Source organism: Polistes fuscatus, unplaced genomic scaffold, assembly GCF_010416935.1.
Source record: "Polistes fuscatus isolate 324 unplaced genomic scaffold, CU_Pfus_HIC Scaffold14, whole genome shotgun sequence".
NCBI classification, from domain to species: Eukaryota; Metazoa; Arthropoda; class Insecta; order Hymenoptera; family Vespidae; genus Polistes; species Polistes fuscatus.
In genome coordinates this window covers 1,978,979-1,998,740 of record NW_025113042.1, presented here as the reverse complement: position 1 = coordinate 1,998,740, position 19,762 = coordinate 1,978,979, and the positions used below count along the sequence as shown (strand labels likewise).

The 19,762-nt window shown below is 32.4% G+C and overlaps 1 protein-coding gene, 1 long non-coding RNA gene and 1 other non-coding gene across 20 annotated transcripts in view; all 3 read right to left on the bottom strand.

The window, feature by feature from the left end:
* The window catches only part of LOC122514084 (potassium voltage-gated channel protein Shaker), a 172,705-nt gene that overhangs the window by 82,848 nt on the left and 70,095 nt on the right, over positions 1–19,762 (bottom strand). The window contains exon 1 of one of the 18 annotated variants that reach the window (XM_043630736.1): positions 4,411–4,492. The exons of the other annotated variants lie outside the window; for them this stretch is intronic. Coding sequence (XP_043486671.1) covers positions 4,411–4,436 — 26 coding nt within the window. The 5' untranslated portion in view covers positions 4,437–4,492. Of the gene's footprint in view, positions 1–4,410; positions 4,493–19,762 lie in introns of those variants that run through there. 18 annotated transcript variants of the gene reach the window in all.
* LOC122514090 lies at positions 5,806–6,333 on the bottom strand. The gene is made up of 2 exons (XR_006302938.1): positions 6,185–6,333; positions 5,806–5,964 (listed from the first exon to the last, which is right to left on the bottom strand). It is a non-coding gene; the product is annotated as an uncharacterized LOC122514090 (long non-coding RNA).
* On the bottom strand, positions 16,154–16,225 carry Trnaf-aaa. Its single transcript has one exon. It is a non-coding gene; the product is annotated as a tRNA-Phe (tRNA).

Here is a 19,762-nt window from a genome sequence, read left to right as displayed (position 1 = left end):
GAAAACAAAGAATCCAATATAATCTTAGATTTAGAGAACACTGAGAAAAGCACATTCAGAATCACATTTACATTGACACTAACAAGTAGTCGAGGATATCTCGCAAGATCGGCAAAATACGTTCCCTGTTACGGACAGGAAACTACAATCCTAGCGAGACGCAGCTGACACGGTCGTTCGTCACTGCGATATACACTTATCGATGTCATGCACGCATCGAAACGGCAATAGGAAGTGGAAAGCTGAATTAGCATTGTTTCTGATTATCCTATTGGTTTCGTTTCTTCACGGAAAATAAGATCCAATTATTGTTCTATACCCCTTTTCTTTACAAATCGATACACCGAATACGATTGGCTGTATATTTTCTCGTACGAATCGAAACTTAAGATTTTATCAAATTTTTCACGAGATACCCAACGTTGTTTTCATTTTGCTTTTTCTTTTAAACTTTACAAACGAAATGTATATTTTACCATTAGAATGAAAAAAAAAAAACGATTAATATTAATATTGATCATCTATCTAATATTTTCTGCGAGAAATGCATAACATTTTTTATATTTCGTATTTTATTCCTATTTTATTTTTATATCAATTGTTTTTCTCTATTCAATGTAAATATGTGCAAAATGTAACACAAAATCAAAAGTAATTGATACCACGTTTCAAATTTAATCGAAATCATTTTCATCGATATCGATAATTACAGTGTTTGAAATTTTGTTATATCAATTATTAAAATATATAAACGTAAATTATTTAACGAACGAATTTCGATATCAAACAAAAGATATATATATATATAATACACGTAATATGATACTTCTTCGGTGGCTATTAAAAATGACAAAAAAGCAAAACTAAAAACTGGCAAGCTTTTCATGCACACGTGAGCTCACGTAACTAGAAAAAGAAAAAGAAAAATGTTAAGATTCTCCGCTTGCCGTTGAAATAACAGAGGCTGTGTATACTGTGTCACTGACGAACAACCTTTTATTTCTCTCTCTTTCTCTCTCTCTTTCTCTCTTCCTCTCTTTTCTATTTTCTTCTAAAAACGTCACGATGCTAATTGTACTTGGACCTCGAAAGCTAACCCGTTAAATATGCATATTCCTAAACGACGTTTACCACTTTGCGTAACCGTTTAAATGGTCGTTTATATACATCGAGTAAACTATAGTATACTCGTATTCAATGCTATGATCGATCGACTCGATTTGATCCCTCGAAAATGTCCTCTCTCTCTTTCTCTTTCTCTTTCTCACTCTCTGATTCCTCTTTAAAGTGGACTTTCAAATCCTTTTTGTTTTCCCTTGAATAATTTATTCAAAGTGCCAAATATATATATATATATACCATTTCATGCATTTGAATCCTACAAATTTTCAAATAAAATTCCAACAAATTTATCCCCCCCTCCCCCTCCTTCTCGCAAAAACCTATAACATTTTATAATCCTTCTGATCCCTTGTATCCAAAAATTCAAATATAAAATACAAACGTGTTCCCATTACTTCCTCTATTCGTCAATAAAATGCAGATAATCAAAATGATCTAATTGTAAATCACGATAGTGTACATTTTTAATACGAAACAATTTTGTAAATTCAAACATTTCATTTTTGAACACTTACGACAAGAGTTTCTAACGATTAATTTATGAGAATCATAATAATTTAACATATAAGTCAAGATTTTAACGAAAATAATTAATAACATTTTTCACGTTTCATTTATAATATTACAATGATCTACAATGATTCAATAATAATTATCATAACTTAAATAACACTTTTCGATTTCTCGTAATATTACGTAAACACTATGACAATGTGTCTTGTTAGGAATCATGACGAAGTTAAAAAGACACAATCATTCAGAAGTGACATTGCGAAATAGTTATAATAAATTACATTTATATGCACGTCACTTTGTATTTTGTATTCTATACGTCTCTCTCACTCACTCACTCTCTTTCACTCTCTCTCTCTCTCTCTCTCTTTCAATTTATCTATACATACATAAATGCATACATATCAATAGAATCGCTTTCTATCTGATCTCAGACAGAGGTTTCGTCGAAAGAGCTTTGAATATTTTAAACAAAGGAGAAAGACAATAGCTAACGTATACGAGCGTGTAGGTGAGTATAGTGGTACGATGAGAGAATAAGAAGAAAAAAAAAAAAAGAAAAAAAAGAATGGAAAGTGAAGGGGTTAAAAGAGAAGGTGTAAAACATAGTGAACAAGGTGAACAGGGGCAGAAAGAGGAGTGGGGGAAAGGGACAAATAGGAAATCACTGAGAAAGAATTTATCAATGGACAACGCGTTTTACGAATACATTCACACATACGTGAAACACACGCATGTATTTACATATAACACACACACACACACACACATAAAATGTACACACATTTATTGCCAGATAAACTGGCAAGGATTTCACGTGTTCTCCTTTCCTAGTTACTTTTAACCCCGTTCTCATCCCCCCCCTCCCCCTTCTCATGCCCCCGAGCCCTCGAACCCCTCTTCCAACCCTTCTACCCCATAAGACTTGGCGACTTCTCGCGATCGAATTTAATCCATTTCGCTGAGGGCGCAAGCGTATTCGCCTTGAAGAAACGATTTCCCACGCGACTCCAAATCCGACCTGGCGAAAGCCGATTTTCCGTTCTAATTCACATTGGAAAATGTGTAGAAAGAAGAGGAGGAAGAAGAAGAAGAAGAAGAAGAAAATAAGAAGGAAAAAAAGGACGCATTTCTATTTTTGTCTCACTACATTTACCGTATTTATCACCTATTTTTTCCACATTTCGGTTATACTTCTTTCTTTCTTTCTTTCTTTCTGTTTGTTTGTTTGTTTGTTTTTTTTTTTTTATTGGGAAAGGATCAAGGTGGTTTCTCTTTTCATCTTCTTCTTCTTCTTCTTCTACTTTTTCTTCTTTTTCTTACTTTATCGGAGTGAGTTTAATCGACAGGATACGGGAAGATCTTTGAAATGAAAAAGAACGTTTGTAATTCGAGTTGGAAACGTTAAAGTTGGAAACGTCGTAACGCAACCTACGGTGATTTTGTTCGATCGAGATATTTATCCCTGGGTTGGAATTTCATTTGTTCGAACGTTTAAGGATAAATCTGACTTTAGCAAGTTAGTTTAGTTTTTTTTTTTTTTCCTGTAAAAGTTCCGAAAGATATTATTATCTTTGTAATTTCTCACGAGGAAATATTTTTAATAATTATTTCCATAAACACTTATCGATTATTCGACTCGAGAAATGATCGAGGAAAAAATCATCGACGTAAACAAATTCCTTCGATCAAATCCATAATGAGTAATCAAAAATGTCCACTTATTAACGTTTTTACTAACGTAATTTGATTTATAATTAAAATACAAATTGTTTTGAGTTACTTTTTAACGTAATTTGATTTATAATAAAAATACAAGTTGTTTTGAGTTATTGTTTAACGTAACTCAATTACTTACTTACTTAAACGTAATTTGATTTATAATAAAAATACAAAGTGTTTTGTATTTTAATTTTGTATATATGTTTTGTATTTTAATTTTTAATATACTGATCGATATATTAATTGTAATTGTCATCCTATAGAGATACCCTTTTTCTTGTTTCTTTCTTAACACGTTAAAAAAATACAATAAAAAATATTAATCTCTTGCGTAATATATAATACATACATTTGAATGAAAACTTAACGAAAGTAAAACTTTTGCGACGAAACTGCTTTCGCAATTGGAATTAAACGTGGGAGGGAGGAAAGGAAGGTGTCGGTAAAAGAAAAAAAAATCAAACAAACAAACAAACAAACGAACGAACGAACAAATCGTTTCGTTCTTCGGTACAAGTCAATAAATCTAACATTGAAATACGATGAGAGCGTATCCTAGTCCAAGCTGGACCCGTCGAACTCGATCAGTTTCGAGCCGAGGAGGATCTCATTTGCGAATGTATCTGTATACATATGTCTGTGTGTGTGTCTGTCTATCTGTGTGTGTGAGTGTGTGGTTTCGCTAACGCCAGCAGGAGCGAACGAAAGCACAGAGAAAGCACAATGAGAGAGAAAGGAAGAGAGAGAGAGACAAAGAGAGAGAGAGAGAAAGAGAGAAGAATAGGATGAGGGATTGAGAGGTAATGAAGAAGGTGTGAGACAGAAATAGACAGATAGACAGATAGACAGACAGATAGATAGATAGGTAGATAGATAGATAGATAGATAGATAAAGGAATAGGAGGAACGATAGAACGAGAATCAACGGAACGAGCGAACGAGCGAACGAGAGCGAACGAACGAACGAACGAACGAACGAACGAACGAATGAACGAACGAGAAACGAGCGAACGTGCGTGATCGTGTGACCCTGGGAGAGTATGATGGACTCACCCGCCAGCAACCAGGATCATCTGCATGTTGCATGGAGGCGGCCGCTTTGTCGCTTTTTCGCAGAGAAGACAATCCGGAGCGTTAAGTCCACTAGTTTTGGCATGCGATGACAGAACAGTGCTATAGACAAGTAGTAGTATGTGTCTGGACCGTTTTTTTCTTTATTTGGTTTTTTTATTTTTTATTTTTTATTTTTTGTCCCCCGGAAGGAAGAAAGAGAAATAGAGAGAGAGAAATAGATAGAAAGATGTATGAAGAGTATGGGATAAGAATTTTGAATAGAAGAAAAGTAATCTATCGAATATGGGTAAAGAAAATATATAGAAATTAAATTGAAAAACAATTGATCGTAATATGACGAACAACGACGTAGAAAAATCATCGAATAATAATAATAAGAGAGAAGGATATAAATGTATATAATAAGAATTGTCAAAAGAAGAAAAGTAATCGATCGAATATGGGTGAAGAAAAAAAATGTAGAAATTAAATCGAGAAACAATTGATCGTAAGGACAACAAAATGTGACGAACAACGACATGGAAAAGTGATCAAATAATAATAATAATAATAACAGATAAATTATAAAAATATATAATAAGAATTGTCAAAAGAAGAAAAGTAATCGATCGAATATGGGTGAAGAAAAAAAATGTAGAAATTAAATCGAAAAACAATTGATCGTAATGCGACGAACAACGACATGGAAAAGTGATCAAATAATAATAATAATAATAACAGATAATTTATAAAAATATATAATAAGAGAATTCAAAAATACAAGAAAAGAGTAAATCGATCGAATATGGTAAAGAAAAAAATTTGAAATTAAAACCCAAGAGAAAAATTGATCGTAAGTGTTAACGAAATGTAGAACGAACGTGTAGAAAAATGATCAAATAACAATAATAATAACGATAAGAGACAAAGTATAACAGAGAATAGGAATAAATTAGATAAATAATAATGATGAACGTTTTACTAAGTTTAAAAAAAAAAGCAAAGTAGTATAATAAGAGAAGAAGAAAGAGAGTACAGTGGCTAACTGGCGATGGCCCAGCAGATCGCCGTGGCGGCTCGCACTTTTGTACCTTCCCGCATGTTGCGATTACTATCACCGAGAATCCCCGTGTGCCCCGCGAGTTGGACAACCACAACACGCTAGTTGTCTCTCTCTCTCTTTCTATATATATGTATATATATATATATACACTCGTGTTTCTCAGTAGAGTAGGGGGCACTTACTAGATTACTTTCTCGTTCGTTAATACTGTTTTCTTTTTCCTATTTTTTTTTCTTTTTTATCGTCCTTTTTTTCCCCCCCTTTTTGTATCCTTTTTTATTATTATTCTCTCTTTCTCTCTCTCTCTCTCTCTCTCTCTCTCTCTTTCTCTCTCTGACTATTTATACGCGTGTGTATACATATTATATTTTCTTTTTTATATTAGTGTGTCCCCTTCCTTGTAACTTTCTTTATTAGTAATATAACTTTTATCTTTTTTTCTTTCTTTCTTTCTTTCTTTCTTTCTTATTTTCACCCACTTGAACACCGCACTGTCACATAACAAGTAATGATAATAATAATAATAATAATAATAACAATGATAATGATAATGATAATGATAATAATAATAATGATAATGACGATCGTAATAATGTATTAATTATAATAATTGATGAAAAAATAAAATCTAAATAACAATAATAATAATAATAATAATAATAACGATAATAATATTAATGATAAAATAAAAACAGTAGCAAAACTCGCGACGTTTTCGTCGTAGGACGTTCTCCCGGCCGCGTCATTCTTTTCCCAGGCGGGTGCACCGGCGCGTACGATGCTGCATATCCCCAATGGAAGAAGAAAAAAAAGAAAAAAGAGAAAGAAAAAAGGATTAAGAAAATAGGGAGCGAGAGAGAGGGGGGAGAGGGGGTAAGGAAGGAAGGGAGGGGAGAGGAAAAGAGATAACGAATGACGGATGGAGAAAACGTGCGAGACGAGAAAGTTGTTGCTGGTACGAAGAGGGTTGGGAAAGTGAAGTCTCGTTTACGATTGAACGATCGCGTTTTTAGGTGTGCAAACGGAAATAGAAAAACGTACGGGGAGGATGGTGGAAAGAGTGGGAAGGGGTGGGAAGAGGGAGAGAGGGGTGGGAAGGAGGGACGAAATCAAAAGGAAAGAAAGAAACTGAAAGGAAAGGAAAAGGAAAAAGGGAAAGGGAAAAGGAAAGAAAAAGGAAAGAAAAGAAAAGAAAAGGGAATGAAAATCTTTTTGATGTGCCTTGATCGAATTTTCTACTCTTCTCTCGGCGTTGAAGACCGGCGGCGGCGGCGTTGGCCGTGCGTGCGCTCTCCCGCGAGACCGAAAAAGGATCGAGGACGATGTTTGGTGGTGGTGATGATGGTTGTGGTAGTAGTAGTGGAGATGGTGGAGGTGGAAATGGTAGTGGTGGTTATCCTGATGATGGTGGGAGTGTTCTAAAAGAGAGTGAGAACGAAAGAGAGAGATAGAGAGATAGAGAGAGAGAGAAAGGAGTTGGTCAAAGAGAGAATGGACTATTACTTAAGGTTCGTCTAAAAAGGAAGGATGAAATAAATAAAAAGGAAGGAAGGAAGGAAGGAAGGAAACAGAGTATGCAGTATGCAGAAGAGCACGAGACTTGGAAAAAGGAACTGGGAAAGAGAGAAAGAGAGAAAGAGAGAGAGAGAGAGAGAGAGAGAACGCGCGCACACACGCGGCCAGGTACGAGGAGTGCACGGGCACGCGTCTCTACGTGTGTGTGTGTGTGTGCTTGATGTATCTTTCGCGGAAGGATTATACGCTGGACGAGTTTTTCCTTTTCTTTCTTTCTTAATTTCTTTCCTTCTTTCTTTCTTTCCTTTCTTCCTTCTTTCCTTTCTTTCTTCCTTCCTTTATTTCTTTCTTTTTCTCTTTCTATCTTTCTTTAAAGAATACACGAGAACAATGACGTACGAGAAGGAACTCTCAAGAAACGCGGCGGAAACGGGCAAGCAAACGAACAACAACAGCAACCGAACAAACGAACGAACGAACGAACGAACGAACGAACGTATGAACGAACGTATGAACGAACGAACGAACTAGCGAACGAACGAACGAACGAACGAACGAACGAACGAACAAGCAAACGAACGAGAAAGCGCTCGGTTTATTTCCTTCCTTTCTTCCTCGTCGAAAGAACAGAAGTGTTTGTGCGTACGGACACGAGCAGAGAGAGAGAGACACAGAAAGTTGGACCTGGTGGGACAGGGCGGTAAAGGTACAGTGGAGGTGCCAGACTTACTTTCACCAATGGCCACAACGTTGCGCCGTGGCGCCACCCTCGCTCCGTTAAACCTCCTTTTCCCTCCCTCCCTCGTTTGCTTGCTTACTCACTCACTCACTCACTTACTCTCTCTTACTCTCTCTTACTCTCTCTTTCTCTGTCTATCACCCGCGTGCTTATGAGAGAGAGAGAGAGAGAGAGAGAGAGAGAAAGAAGAAAGTAGGGGTCGAAGGGAGGGGTTTCGTTGCTCGCGCAACGTGCGTTCGGTGGTCTACCCAGTGTGCGTCCCTTTGCCACTACTACTTCTACAAGTTTTACTCCCTCTGTCTCTACGTGTGTACGTGTCCTCTCTCCCACCCTCCTCCGAGCCCCTAACCCCCTGTCCAACCCCGCACCCCAGTCTCCGAAGCCACCGTTTTCCACCAGCGCGAGTGTATGCATCAACGGAAGGGTGGGTTCCACCTTCCCACTGCTACCTCCAATACGAATCCAACCGTGTGCGCGTGACTTTAGCCGAATCTATATGTCCGAAAGGGTATCAACGAGAGGGTGATGCATGTCTTTCTCTTTCTCTTTCTCTTTCTCTCTCTCTCTCTCTCTTACATTTTAACTGCGATGCTGCTCGAAAAGCTGAGAGTCGTCCAAGTCGATATCTCTAACAGTTCCTTCTACGGGCAAGGACTCTGAGCTACTCACATTTGAACCCATTTCAAAATGTAATTAACGCTCGAACGATTCAAAGAAACTCTGCGTATTCCTATACTACTACAATCTCTATGTGTGCTTTAATTCTCTTTATTATTAAAGAGAAAGATAAAGATAGAGAGATAGACTGAGCGCAAGATTCAACGTAGTTGAATAAGAGGTTTCCTACTATAGAATAGGGTAGGTCCAAAATGGTTCCTCCTACTTCTCTTCTCTTCTCTTCTCTTCTCTCAAGCCACCCCAATTCCTTCCCCCTCCCCCTCCCCTAACCCTCCCCTCCTTCCTTTTATCCCCTACTCGTGATAACTAGCTAGGTAGGTAGTTAATGTGTAACCAAACGAGCTGGTTAAACGCTCGTCCTTCGTTAATGCTTCGATAAAAGTGTCAAATGTCAGATACTTCAATTGATATTTACCGTTAGATAGGATAAAAGGGATGAAGAAGGTAATTCGCGCTTTAATCGACCCTTCCCCGGATCCTAGGATTATCCGATTACTTTCGCTCGGCTAATGTGAGAAAGAAAAGATTACCGAGTATAAACTGTTAATGGAATCTACTACATTGATACGTTATTTTTTTCACGGGATAAGATTCGATGCGTTACCTTTCAGGAAGATAACCACCTTCGATGTGTATTCGTACTTTCTTAAATACGTTATCCAGAAAAAAAGGAAAATCTCTTCCTCGTTTTTCGATTTCATTTCTCTTTCTTTCTTTGTAATTTTCAATGTGAACGCTTAAACGTTACATCGCGTTCGAACAAACGGGATAAAAACTTTGATGAACTTCGATTGCGAAGAGTGGAAGGAAAAAGAAAAAAAAAAGAAAGGAGATGCGAATTCGTCGTTTGGAAAAAAAAAAAAAGAAGGAAAAAAAAATAGACGTATCTATCCTTTTTACAATGAAATATATTATATTTATCCTTGATATACGTTTAATTTTACGTTATACTATAACACCACTACGTGTTTTATTACTGTAAAATATTCTACGAGCGAGCAACGTTATTGAAAAATGAAAGAAAGAAAAGGAAAAGGACATACTCACCACACACACACAAACACAAACACACATACATAAATAGAAATAGAAAGAAAGAGTGTGTGACTAAGATAGAAAAAGAAGAAAAATAAATGAAAGAAGACATCTCAGCGACAAGGGAAATACGTGTACCTACATTTCTATGAAACGAAGCAACATTACCGTGAAAGTATACCTCTCTCTCTCTCTCTCTCTCTCTCTTTCTCTTCCTATCACTTTCTTTTACTCTCTTTCATCTTGTTTTTTCTTTTTTCTTCCCTTCCCTTCCCCCCCCTCTCTACGTTTCAATAAGCACGAACATTTTCTATTTCCATTTCTCATTAGACCTCTCCCTTTAATTGTACACTATCACGTCAATTTTATCGTAAAGAAGAATGCATGCCTCCTAGTCTATCGTTACCAATAACCCGCCATCTTTAACTTCCCATCTCTTTAACCTCATATTTCAATTTAACTCGTTCGCATTCTTTCTCCTCGAATCGTTTGAAAATTAATCTCCAACCGATCCGGATTGGTACAAAATCTACCTACCACCCCCTATCCCCCTGTCCCGCCCCCCAAACCACCTACCTCTATCCATCCCTCCTCCTCACTATTCGCTCATCCCATAACTCTTTTCTTATGAATTTTTCCTTGTATTTATTGGGTCAGTATTTTTATCTGTATTGTTTGTTTTATAATTGAAATTGACGATAATCGATTATTTAATTGAAATGATTATTGGGGAATAACGCAACGATCAATTTTTCAAATATTATTATAATATAACTGTATATATACATGTGTATGTGTGTGTGTTGTATTAATCAATTGATTGGTATAATTAAAAAATAATATCTAATCGCAGAAACGTTTCTACGTTTTTACAAGACCTCTGAGAGTTTATACCATTTATGAACATTTAAAATGAAAGAATGTCCCTCGTCGATTAATTAATTAAATCAAATACGAAAATATACTAATAAAAAATATAAATAATTTAAGTAAAAATGGAGACAGAGAATATTAATTAAAATGTAAACGTGTTCTCGTCGGGTTTCTAATATTTATTATCGATACGTTGCATTTCTTATGGGGTGTCCTGTACAATAGCAGACATTGCACATCCTTTTAAATCTATAAAGAAGAAAAATGTTGAAACGTTGTGGCTAAAAATTGTTGAATGTTTAGGTTTATTGATAAGAAAAAAAAAAAAAAGAAAAAAAGAAAGAAATAAATTTGAAAACGTTACGACATTTAAATGTTAATCCAATAGATGTTTAATAGAGCAAATCGATGTAGGTGCGAGCATTCATCACTATGACGTATGAATATAACGTGTGGGCAACGAATAGTAGATGATATTCTAATCGCCTATATCAAAGTCTAATTTTAGGCCTCGTTGACTGATCAGAGTATGGTGTGCTCTTACACGGACCACGGCTAACGCATGGAGTAATCCCCCCAACGCAACTTAGTGTAATATCGTTTGACCCAACTTAATCGAGTGATCCGGACATACGACGGTCCTATGCCCAGAGCCATGACTGACTCGACCCAGATAACAGCATGCGCCACTCGTCGTTGCTGCTTATGTCTTATATAGTGCTATGTTCCTCGATCCTTGTTAAATCCTTTAAGGATTTTCCCAAGATCCTTTTGGATTTTCTTATGAGAAACTATTTCGACTATAAAAATGAATTCTCTAACAAATATATATATATATGTGTGTCAAAGATATTTCTTACGTTATTATATTAAATATAAATATAATATAATTGGTTTTTATCTTGTCCAGAAAATAAAATTATTCAAATATGTGTCAACGAGATCGAAATAACGTTCAAAAAGATTTTTTAACCCGTCCAATTTTCCTAAGACACCTATTTTAATAAAAATAATATATTTCACACACACACACACACATAAATATAATAATATAATAATAAATATAAGATAAAATATATATAGATATTTTTTTAATTGTTTTCATTGAAGTCAGTATTGTTTTATTTCATCCTTATTTATTTTAGTATTAAATAAATAATCAACTTCAACGTATTTTGGATTTTCTTATGAGAAACTATTTCGACTATAAAAATGAATTCTCTAACAAATATATATATGAAAGATATTTATTCTTACGTTATTATATTAAATATAAATATATTTAAATTAATTTTTATCTTGTCCAGAAAATAAAATTATTCAAATATGTGTCAACGAGATCGAAATAACGTTCAAAAAGACACCTATTTTAATAAAAATAATATATTTCACACACACACACACATATATATAATAATATAATAATAAATATAAGATAAAATATATATAGATACCTTTTTAATTGTGTTCATTGAAGTCAGTATTGTTTTATTTCATCCTTATTTATTTTAGTATTAAATAAATAATCAACTTCGACGTAATGAATTGAACAAATAAACTGACGCGTAATATAATTCTATTAAGTTTTCGAATAAATTCAGAACGAATTTTGTTGACCGTTTATTTGTACATCCTTCGTAAGAAAATAAATAAAAACGCATTAACTTATTAGACACACAAACCTATATATATTATCTTTACTATATATATATATATATTTTATACTCAACAGATTTATTCGATAAAAAGTAAAATAATATAAATAAAAAAATTCTTTTTTCCACGTAAGTTTTTTTATAATTCGTCCAAAGATATCTTCCATACCAGCAAAGACAATTTCATCGGAGAAACGAAATACAGCGCCATCCAACGGAAAGCTCTCCAACGTTGTTTAACTCGGAATGAATTCCGAGGACAAAAAGCTTCTCGTAAGTTAAGGATTATTAGATGTACCTCGTCCTATCTCTTTTCATCTTACACGCTTATGTACTACTGCTATAATCACGAGAGAAGCAGAAATATAACGAGTGCTAAAAACTTGAACGATGTTTCCGTCAGAGGGAGCAAACAATCTAACACATTGTCAGAAAAAAAAACTTTTTTTTCATCCTCCCCCCACCATACCTTTCTTCTTTTTCTTTTTATTTCTTTTTTGTTATCCGTTTTTGTATTTGTTTTTAAAGGGGTTGGTGGGAAAAGGGGGTGGGGGGACGCCCGAGGGGAAAATAAAAAAAAAAAAATTTCATACGTTTTTCGTGGTGGTACTCGTTTTAATTATACGGACAGTTTCTTCAATATTTCTATCACAATCTTACCAATTCATTATTATTTTTTCGTCCACGGGACGTCGTTAAAGTTAAGAAAGAAAGAAAAAAAAAAAAAGAACAAAAAGATAAAGGAGAAAAGTTATCCGATAACGAACGTCCCCACCGGACATTCAATTACAACGACAGTCTGCTTACAGAGATCACAACTTTTCGAGTTCTCATTGTCACGCTCTTATCGAAACTTCTTTTCCCCAATCCCCTTTTCCTTTCTTTTTTATTTTTAGTTTTTTTCTTTTTTTTTTCGTTTTTCTATTCTCTCTCTCTTTTTTTCTTTTTAGCTTTACCTTTCTTTTATTTTCCGACGAGGGCACGATACGATTTCTTCCTCGATCGAAAGTAAGAAAAGTTCTATTCAGTCGACTAATTGTAAGAAACAGTTCTGATTTTGTTTTATCCAATGACACTAACTTCGAACAGAAAGCTCCTTCGGAATTAAATCGGACCCGGTTTTTTTACGTAATTTATTTTACAAAAAGTAACAAATAAAAAAACACATCATTTACATAGCCAATTGTAAATGAAACGTTTTACGTTTCCAATATTTTCTTACGCTCACACACACACAAATCAAACGTCATTGGCATTGAAAGCTTAAGTTGTATACAAAAAAAAAATTACATAAAAAAACAGAAACAACATGGGAAAGCCCGCGTGCATTCTTTTTTGGTTAACGTAACGTACAATTTCAAATAATAGCGCGAAAGAAAAAGCTTAAATGCATTAAAAAGAAAAAAAAAAGCAAAATAAATAAATAATTTATACGATAAAAGAGTAACGAGGGAAGATATTTCGTCATTTAAACTACGTAAAGTAAAATGAATGAGGTAAAAATAAAAATAAAAAATAGAAATAAAAAAGAGGGATGAAGATTAATCGAACGAACGGAATGTTCACACATGTATGTTCATACATGTACAAAATTTTAACGCAGGTGTAAAATACATACACAGATACACAGCCCTCTCACCCCACCCCCACCACCACCACCACCACAGTGACAAAAAAGGGTAGGATAATATATTAGACGAAAAAGAGAATATTGAATGGAAAACAACAACAAAAGATTAAACGTTCAACGATGGTATATCTAGCAAACGAGTACCTTACTATAAAATAAAAATAGACAATCATTTTTACTGTCACCGCTTTTTGCGCCTTGGAAAGGGTGGGCCCGAACCCTGCCCACCTGGTAGGAGAACAAACGTGAGCAATAATTTGTCCAGCCACGACATCGTAATCACATCCAGTTCATTATAAACCACCACCATATCCACCTCACCACCACCACCACCATCATATCCATAGTCACATCCATAGAACACAAAAATAACTCATTGACGCATATTGATTCGTAAAAATATTCATTTGACTATTATTTTGTACAACAGGTACATCGAATCTCGGAATTTGTATCGGATATCTTTGTAATTAATCTTTTATCTCCTATTTTTCTTTCTTGTTTTATTTTTTTTTTCCAAATGAAGAAATCAAAGTTTCAAACAAAAATCAGTCATCGGACCTTTTAGTTCGACTAACAACACAAGACTCCGGAATAGCAAGTAGATAAGCATTCTTTCTACAACCCTTCCAGATTTGTTTCCTTGACACAAATGTAATCCTTTGTTTGGCTTCTTTCAACGGGAGAACTATATTATTTACATTTTACCCTGTCATTTTCTCTCTCTCTCTCTCTCTCTTTCCTAAAATAGATGCCAAACGGGGAATAAGAAGAATAAACTGAAGTTGAAGATTTAAAATAAGAAGAAGAAGAAGAAGAAGAAGAAGTTAAAGAAATAGATTTTTACTTAATAATTGCTTAATAATATATTTTTATGAAATAATAATATATAAAAATATATTTTTAATAAAATACTTTTACTTAATAATAATAATAATAATAATAATAATAATAATAATAATAATATATATATATATATATTATTAATATATTAATATATATATAATATTTAGTAATTAATATTTATTAATTAATTAATTATTATTTAATATTATATATATTATTAATTAATAAATATTAATATATATTATTAATATATTAATAAATATAATAATTATTATTTAATAATATCTCTATATATTTATTATGTTTCTAACTTGTTATATAATATACGCGTATAATATTATATTTATCATATACTTTATTAAAAATTATAACTCATTTTGTATTAGTTTCTAACATTAATTTTCCTACTTTCCAATTAGACACTTTTATAAGGAAAATATCGAATTGTTTATTCATTCTTTCTATCCACTAAGATCGATTATTATCGTTTGCTGATATATCTGCGAACATGTGCTTCTTCTTATACATGTATACATATTTTTCGTTATTAGCGACCCCTATGCGGGTCGTCTGGGCAAAGGCCCGTACGAAGGTTTTACCGACCCAAATAGGAGTCGTACTATTTAATGATTTTTTATCCACCAATGAAATTATCTGAAACGATATTCTATGTCGAATAATGGATATGTATATCTGTGTATAACTGGATATAAGTTAATACTTTCGAACCGATTTATGTTAGTTAATTACCTAACTATTCGCCGGAAATCGAAAATTTCCTAACTTTCAAGATTGAAACATGGTTTCTTTTATATTTTCTATATACATTAAATCGTCCCCCATCATCGTAGCTGGATTACTTTCAGTTTAATTATTATAACTCGAGAAAATCTTTCAATTAAATATTAATCAAATATATCGGTTATAGATAGTTTATTTTATTAGAAAACTAATTAATTTAAAAGATAAATTTTACTTTTTTTATTTTTCTAAACAAATATTAAATTAATTACTCGTCTTTGTTAATAAATATTTTTAAATAATTTTACTATTTTGTTATTAACCCTTCCGTTATTAACTAACAACATAATTATATTATATGTAAACGAATTTATATAAAAAGAAAGAAATTAAACCTACGATATTAAAAAGAACATTATTATTATTATTATTATTATTAAATTAATCTTTCGAATAATTATAATAATTAAATGAATTATTTTTTTCAAATTTTATATGACAAAAACAAAAATTAAAAGAAATTCATTATTTTTGTATGCAGTATTATATTTACATTAAAATTTCTAATATCAAAAGTGTGTCTATAAAAATATCGATAAATCTAAATACTATAATATATAATATATGTTATTGTATACTTTTTTACAAATAAAATATAATAAAATGATTTACTTACAGATAAAGCGTACAGGCGACGAAGAACGTGAAAATGAATGCATATGGTGTGCAGATGTTACAAATACCAAGAGTACGTAAGATAATATTAGTGCCAGCGAAAACGAACAACGAATTTAACACTAAATTGCCTATACCCATATCACTATGTCAACAACGTCATGTTTTAATATTCTTCCATATATATCATCGAATTATTATAACACTTACACACTTATTCTTCACAACATTCGACAAATATATTTGTGCAATGTGTAAAATGATCGTTGAAGAAAATTGATCCGTTGGACCGAGTACTGGACCGGGATTCGAACCCGGGTCTTTCGCTTTTTGAGCGAATGCTCTAACCTTTGAGCTATCCAGGAGCCCTTAGGATCTCAATTTTATTTCTAATTCGAATAATCTAACCCACACACATATATATTTATATTTATATCAATGATATCCTCCCACGCATTTTAATTATTCACCATATCAATGAATCCAATTGTTTAACTCATCAAATTCATTGTAAACGTTTCTATAGATAGAAAAAAATATGATTAACAATAGTTATCGAGCAAAGTTCGAGAACACACTGACCACTATTCTATTCTAACCTACTACTACTCATGACTAATCAGTTAGCCACTGCTTGTCACTTCACCGTTGACGGTGAAGCAAAACAAAAGTAAGCCTATTATAACCACGATACCCTAGTTCAAACATATGAAATAAGTGCCAAACTCTTTTCTTTTTTTCTATCTTATATTATCTCCCTTTGTCCTAAAACAACGAGTTACAGGACTCGTGATACAAAATTTGGGCCCAATACAATAAACACGAGCCTGACTCGTGATACTTCATTCGGACCCAAAAGGTAAATGACACAAATCAAACTTGTGATTCAATTGTTCGCGATATTTTCTTACTTTAGTTACCTGTAATACTTCGTTAATTTCACACGTTTAGGTTTATAATTTCCCTACAAGAATTAAACAACCCTTTTAAATAGAAAATCTAATATTAATTATATTAGTTTCTTGTTTATTGTAATCCAATCAATCAGAATTTAGCAGATAGGACAAGGAGTTCATTCTAATTCGATTATTCAAATTTATTCTTTCATAATTGCAATCTCTTAGAAAAAAAAAAAAATTAAAAAGAAAAGAAAAAATTTCCCTTGACAAGATTTAATATTTTCGTATTACAATAATGAAGTATCAACTATGATGATCGTATAAAAACTAATTTCAATTTTTAATTCGTTTAGAATTCAATCGAATTTCTATTCTAATTCGCGCGAACAATTCCAACAACTTGTCTAATCGTTTTAAGTTACGAGTTTAAAGATCAACGTCTCGACATTGGCGCCAAAGTTTTTCGATTATAGTGAAGTATACAAAACGATCATTATAGTAATCGATAGAAATAACGGGATGTGTTCTATATTACACTGGAAAGGTAATTCTTACACTATGATATACGACTTTACATTAACATACTGCTTTCTTCTAAGGGCTTCTTTTAAGGGAAAAAAATGCAAATATGCGGAAAAAAAATGTGCATACTATTTGTTTATTCCGTATAATCGTGTAAGTGGGAAGATGTTTATGTAACTAATAAGAAGATTAATCATGTTGATTCGAGCATTAATAAGTCAAAGTTATTACACGTGTTTTTTTTTATTTTACAAAAAAAAGAAAATTAATAAAAATACTACGCTTTTACTCTTTTAAATTATTCATATACGATTTCTGAAATATATATTATATTATATTATATTTGTTCTTTTCTTTTGCATTATAAATTAATTCATACCGATTTGTTGTTCCGATTTTTAATCATAAAAAAAATTAATTTTAATTCCGATTAAATTTACACATTTGATTAAGTTCTAATTAATGTAATCTTGTTTAAAATAATCTTTGATATTAAGTTTTGAGGATTTTAAAGTTTATATTAAATGTCAGAAACATTAAGAGAAAGTTGACTTAAAAGTCAGCCTACCGAATTAACCCAAATTAACTTAAGTTTGAGTTAATTTTAGCGATTCGTCATTAGCCAGGTTATCAAAACAAACATTTCTATTTTTTGTATCTTTTCAATATTTCATTTAAATATTATACTTTTCATTTGTATTTTGTTTTTTTCTTTTACCAAGGATCGAACGAAACTATAAATTGCAGATTATTGAGACACCATTCCTAAATTCCGTCCCTGTTAAATGCGTTAAATGAAAAATGATAAAAGATCCCAACAGAGTCTTTCATTCATAAGGGTGCTGGCGAAGCCAATTATAAAGAAGAACATAACTTGGCATTTCGCCTAGAATCTCCAAAGTATCAGATTTTACGTGGTTTTAGCCATTTAAAGGAATATGACAAGCCGATTAAGTGTTACTACAGTGATATGTGGTCAACCTGTGCCAATCACGGTCAATTACAGAGCTTCTTAACTTTTTCGAACGTATCCTCAAGTTTTTTGGCTAACGTCCAAACACGCTTTCTTTCTTTTTCTTTTTTTTTCTTTTTTTTTTCTTGGTTGTCCCACTTGGTTATCTGCGTTTCAAATTTCTTGCACTGAACAAAATGTTGAGTTAAACGGAAAAGAAAAAAAAGAAATTGGTCCTGAAATGTAAAAAGAAAAATAAAAATAAAATAAAATGAAATAAAAATACAAATGTAAAGAAAGAAATTGATAGAAAACAATTTTTATCGAACGATCGAACGAGAACGCAAAAATTCGTTTCCTTTTATTTTTATTTTTTCTTATTTTTTTCAATAAGAATATAATAAAATAGAAAAAATAAACTCAAACGACCCCCTTATACCAAGAAACGTAAGAGGTTACGACCGACATTATAGTTTAAACCAAAGAAGCGTAAAAAAATCGATCGATGTTATATTTATAACAACATTCGCATACAACTTTTCGAAAAAGAATATATTATACATATCTAACAGGCTATATTCAATCGAAATTGAATAATAATAATATTGTAATACACTTAAATATCTATTATAGTATATTGCATTCAGTGTACTAAACAAATTACAATTCGTAGAATAATAATCGCGTTTTTATCGAATATAAAATGATTTATTTAGAAGATTAATCGTTTCATTTGACGATTAAAATCGTCTAAAAGTTTTTTCAATAGAAATTATTTGTCCCTTCATCGTTTTAATTTATTTATATCCCATATTAAAATAGATCCTAGATTGTGTTAAAAAATCTTGTACATTTTGTTTTTTGTATAAAAATACGTCACATATAAATCGTATATATAAAAAAAAACTATACGAGATACTATAACTCATGAGCCTGAATACCAGACATCATACACAATCTTATTATCTTATAATGTAATAAGATCAGATTAAATGTAAACTTTCTGTTACGTAATAAAATGTCATTCAACTTAATAATCAAATATATATATATGACTGAACGATTATTTTCCAGCCTAATTAATATTTAATAAAAACCCAATCGTGCGTAGAAATCTTTCGAGATTAATCCCTGTCGATTGGTTCAAATTAACACGTGCATAATATTATACTTAATCGTCGAATAAATAATCAAAAATCAAACATTTCGTTTTTATTAACGTTGTAACGTAGACACACATCGACACAACTGAGGCTTTTGGATAAGAATAGGGGGGGGCGGGAGGGGGGGTACAAATATTTATATTATTAATATATCAAAAAATGCATCGAGAGTGCACGAAAATGGCGCTCGTCGAATTATTATATCGATCAGTATGAAAATATCATTCCAGCGAGTGTTTTCTTACAATTTCGTTGCTCAAGCAGTTAAATGCAACAAACGCATTTCATATTTCATTGTAATAATAACAATAATAATAATAACAATAACAATGATAATAATAATAATAATAATAATATTGTTTATAT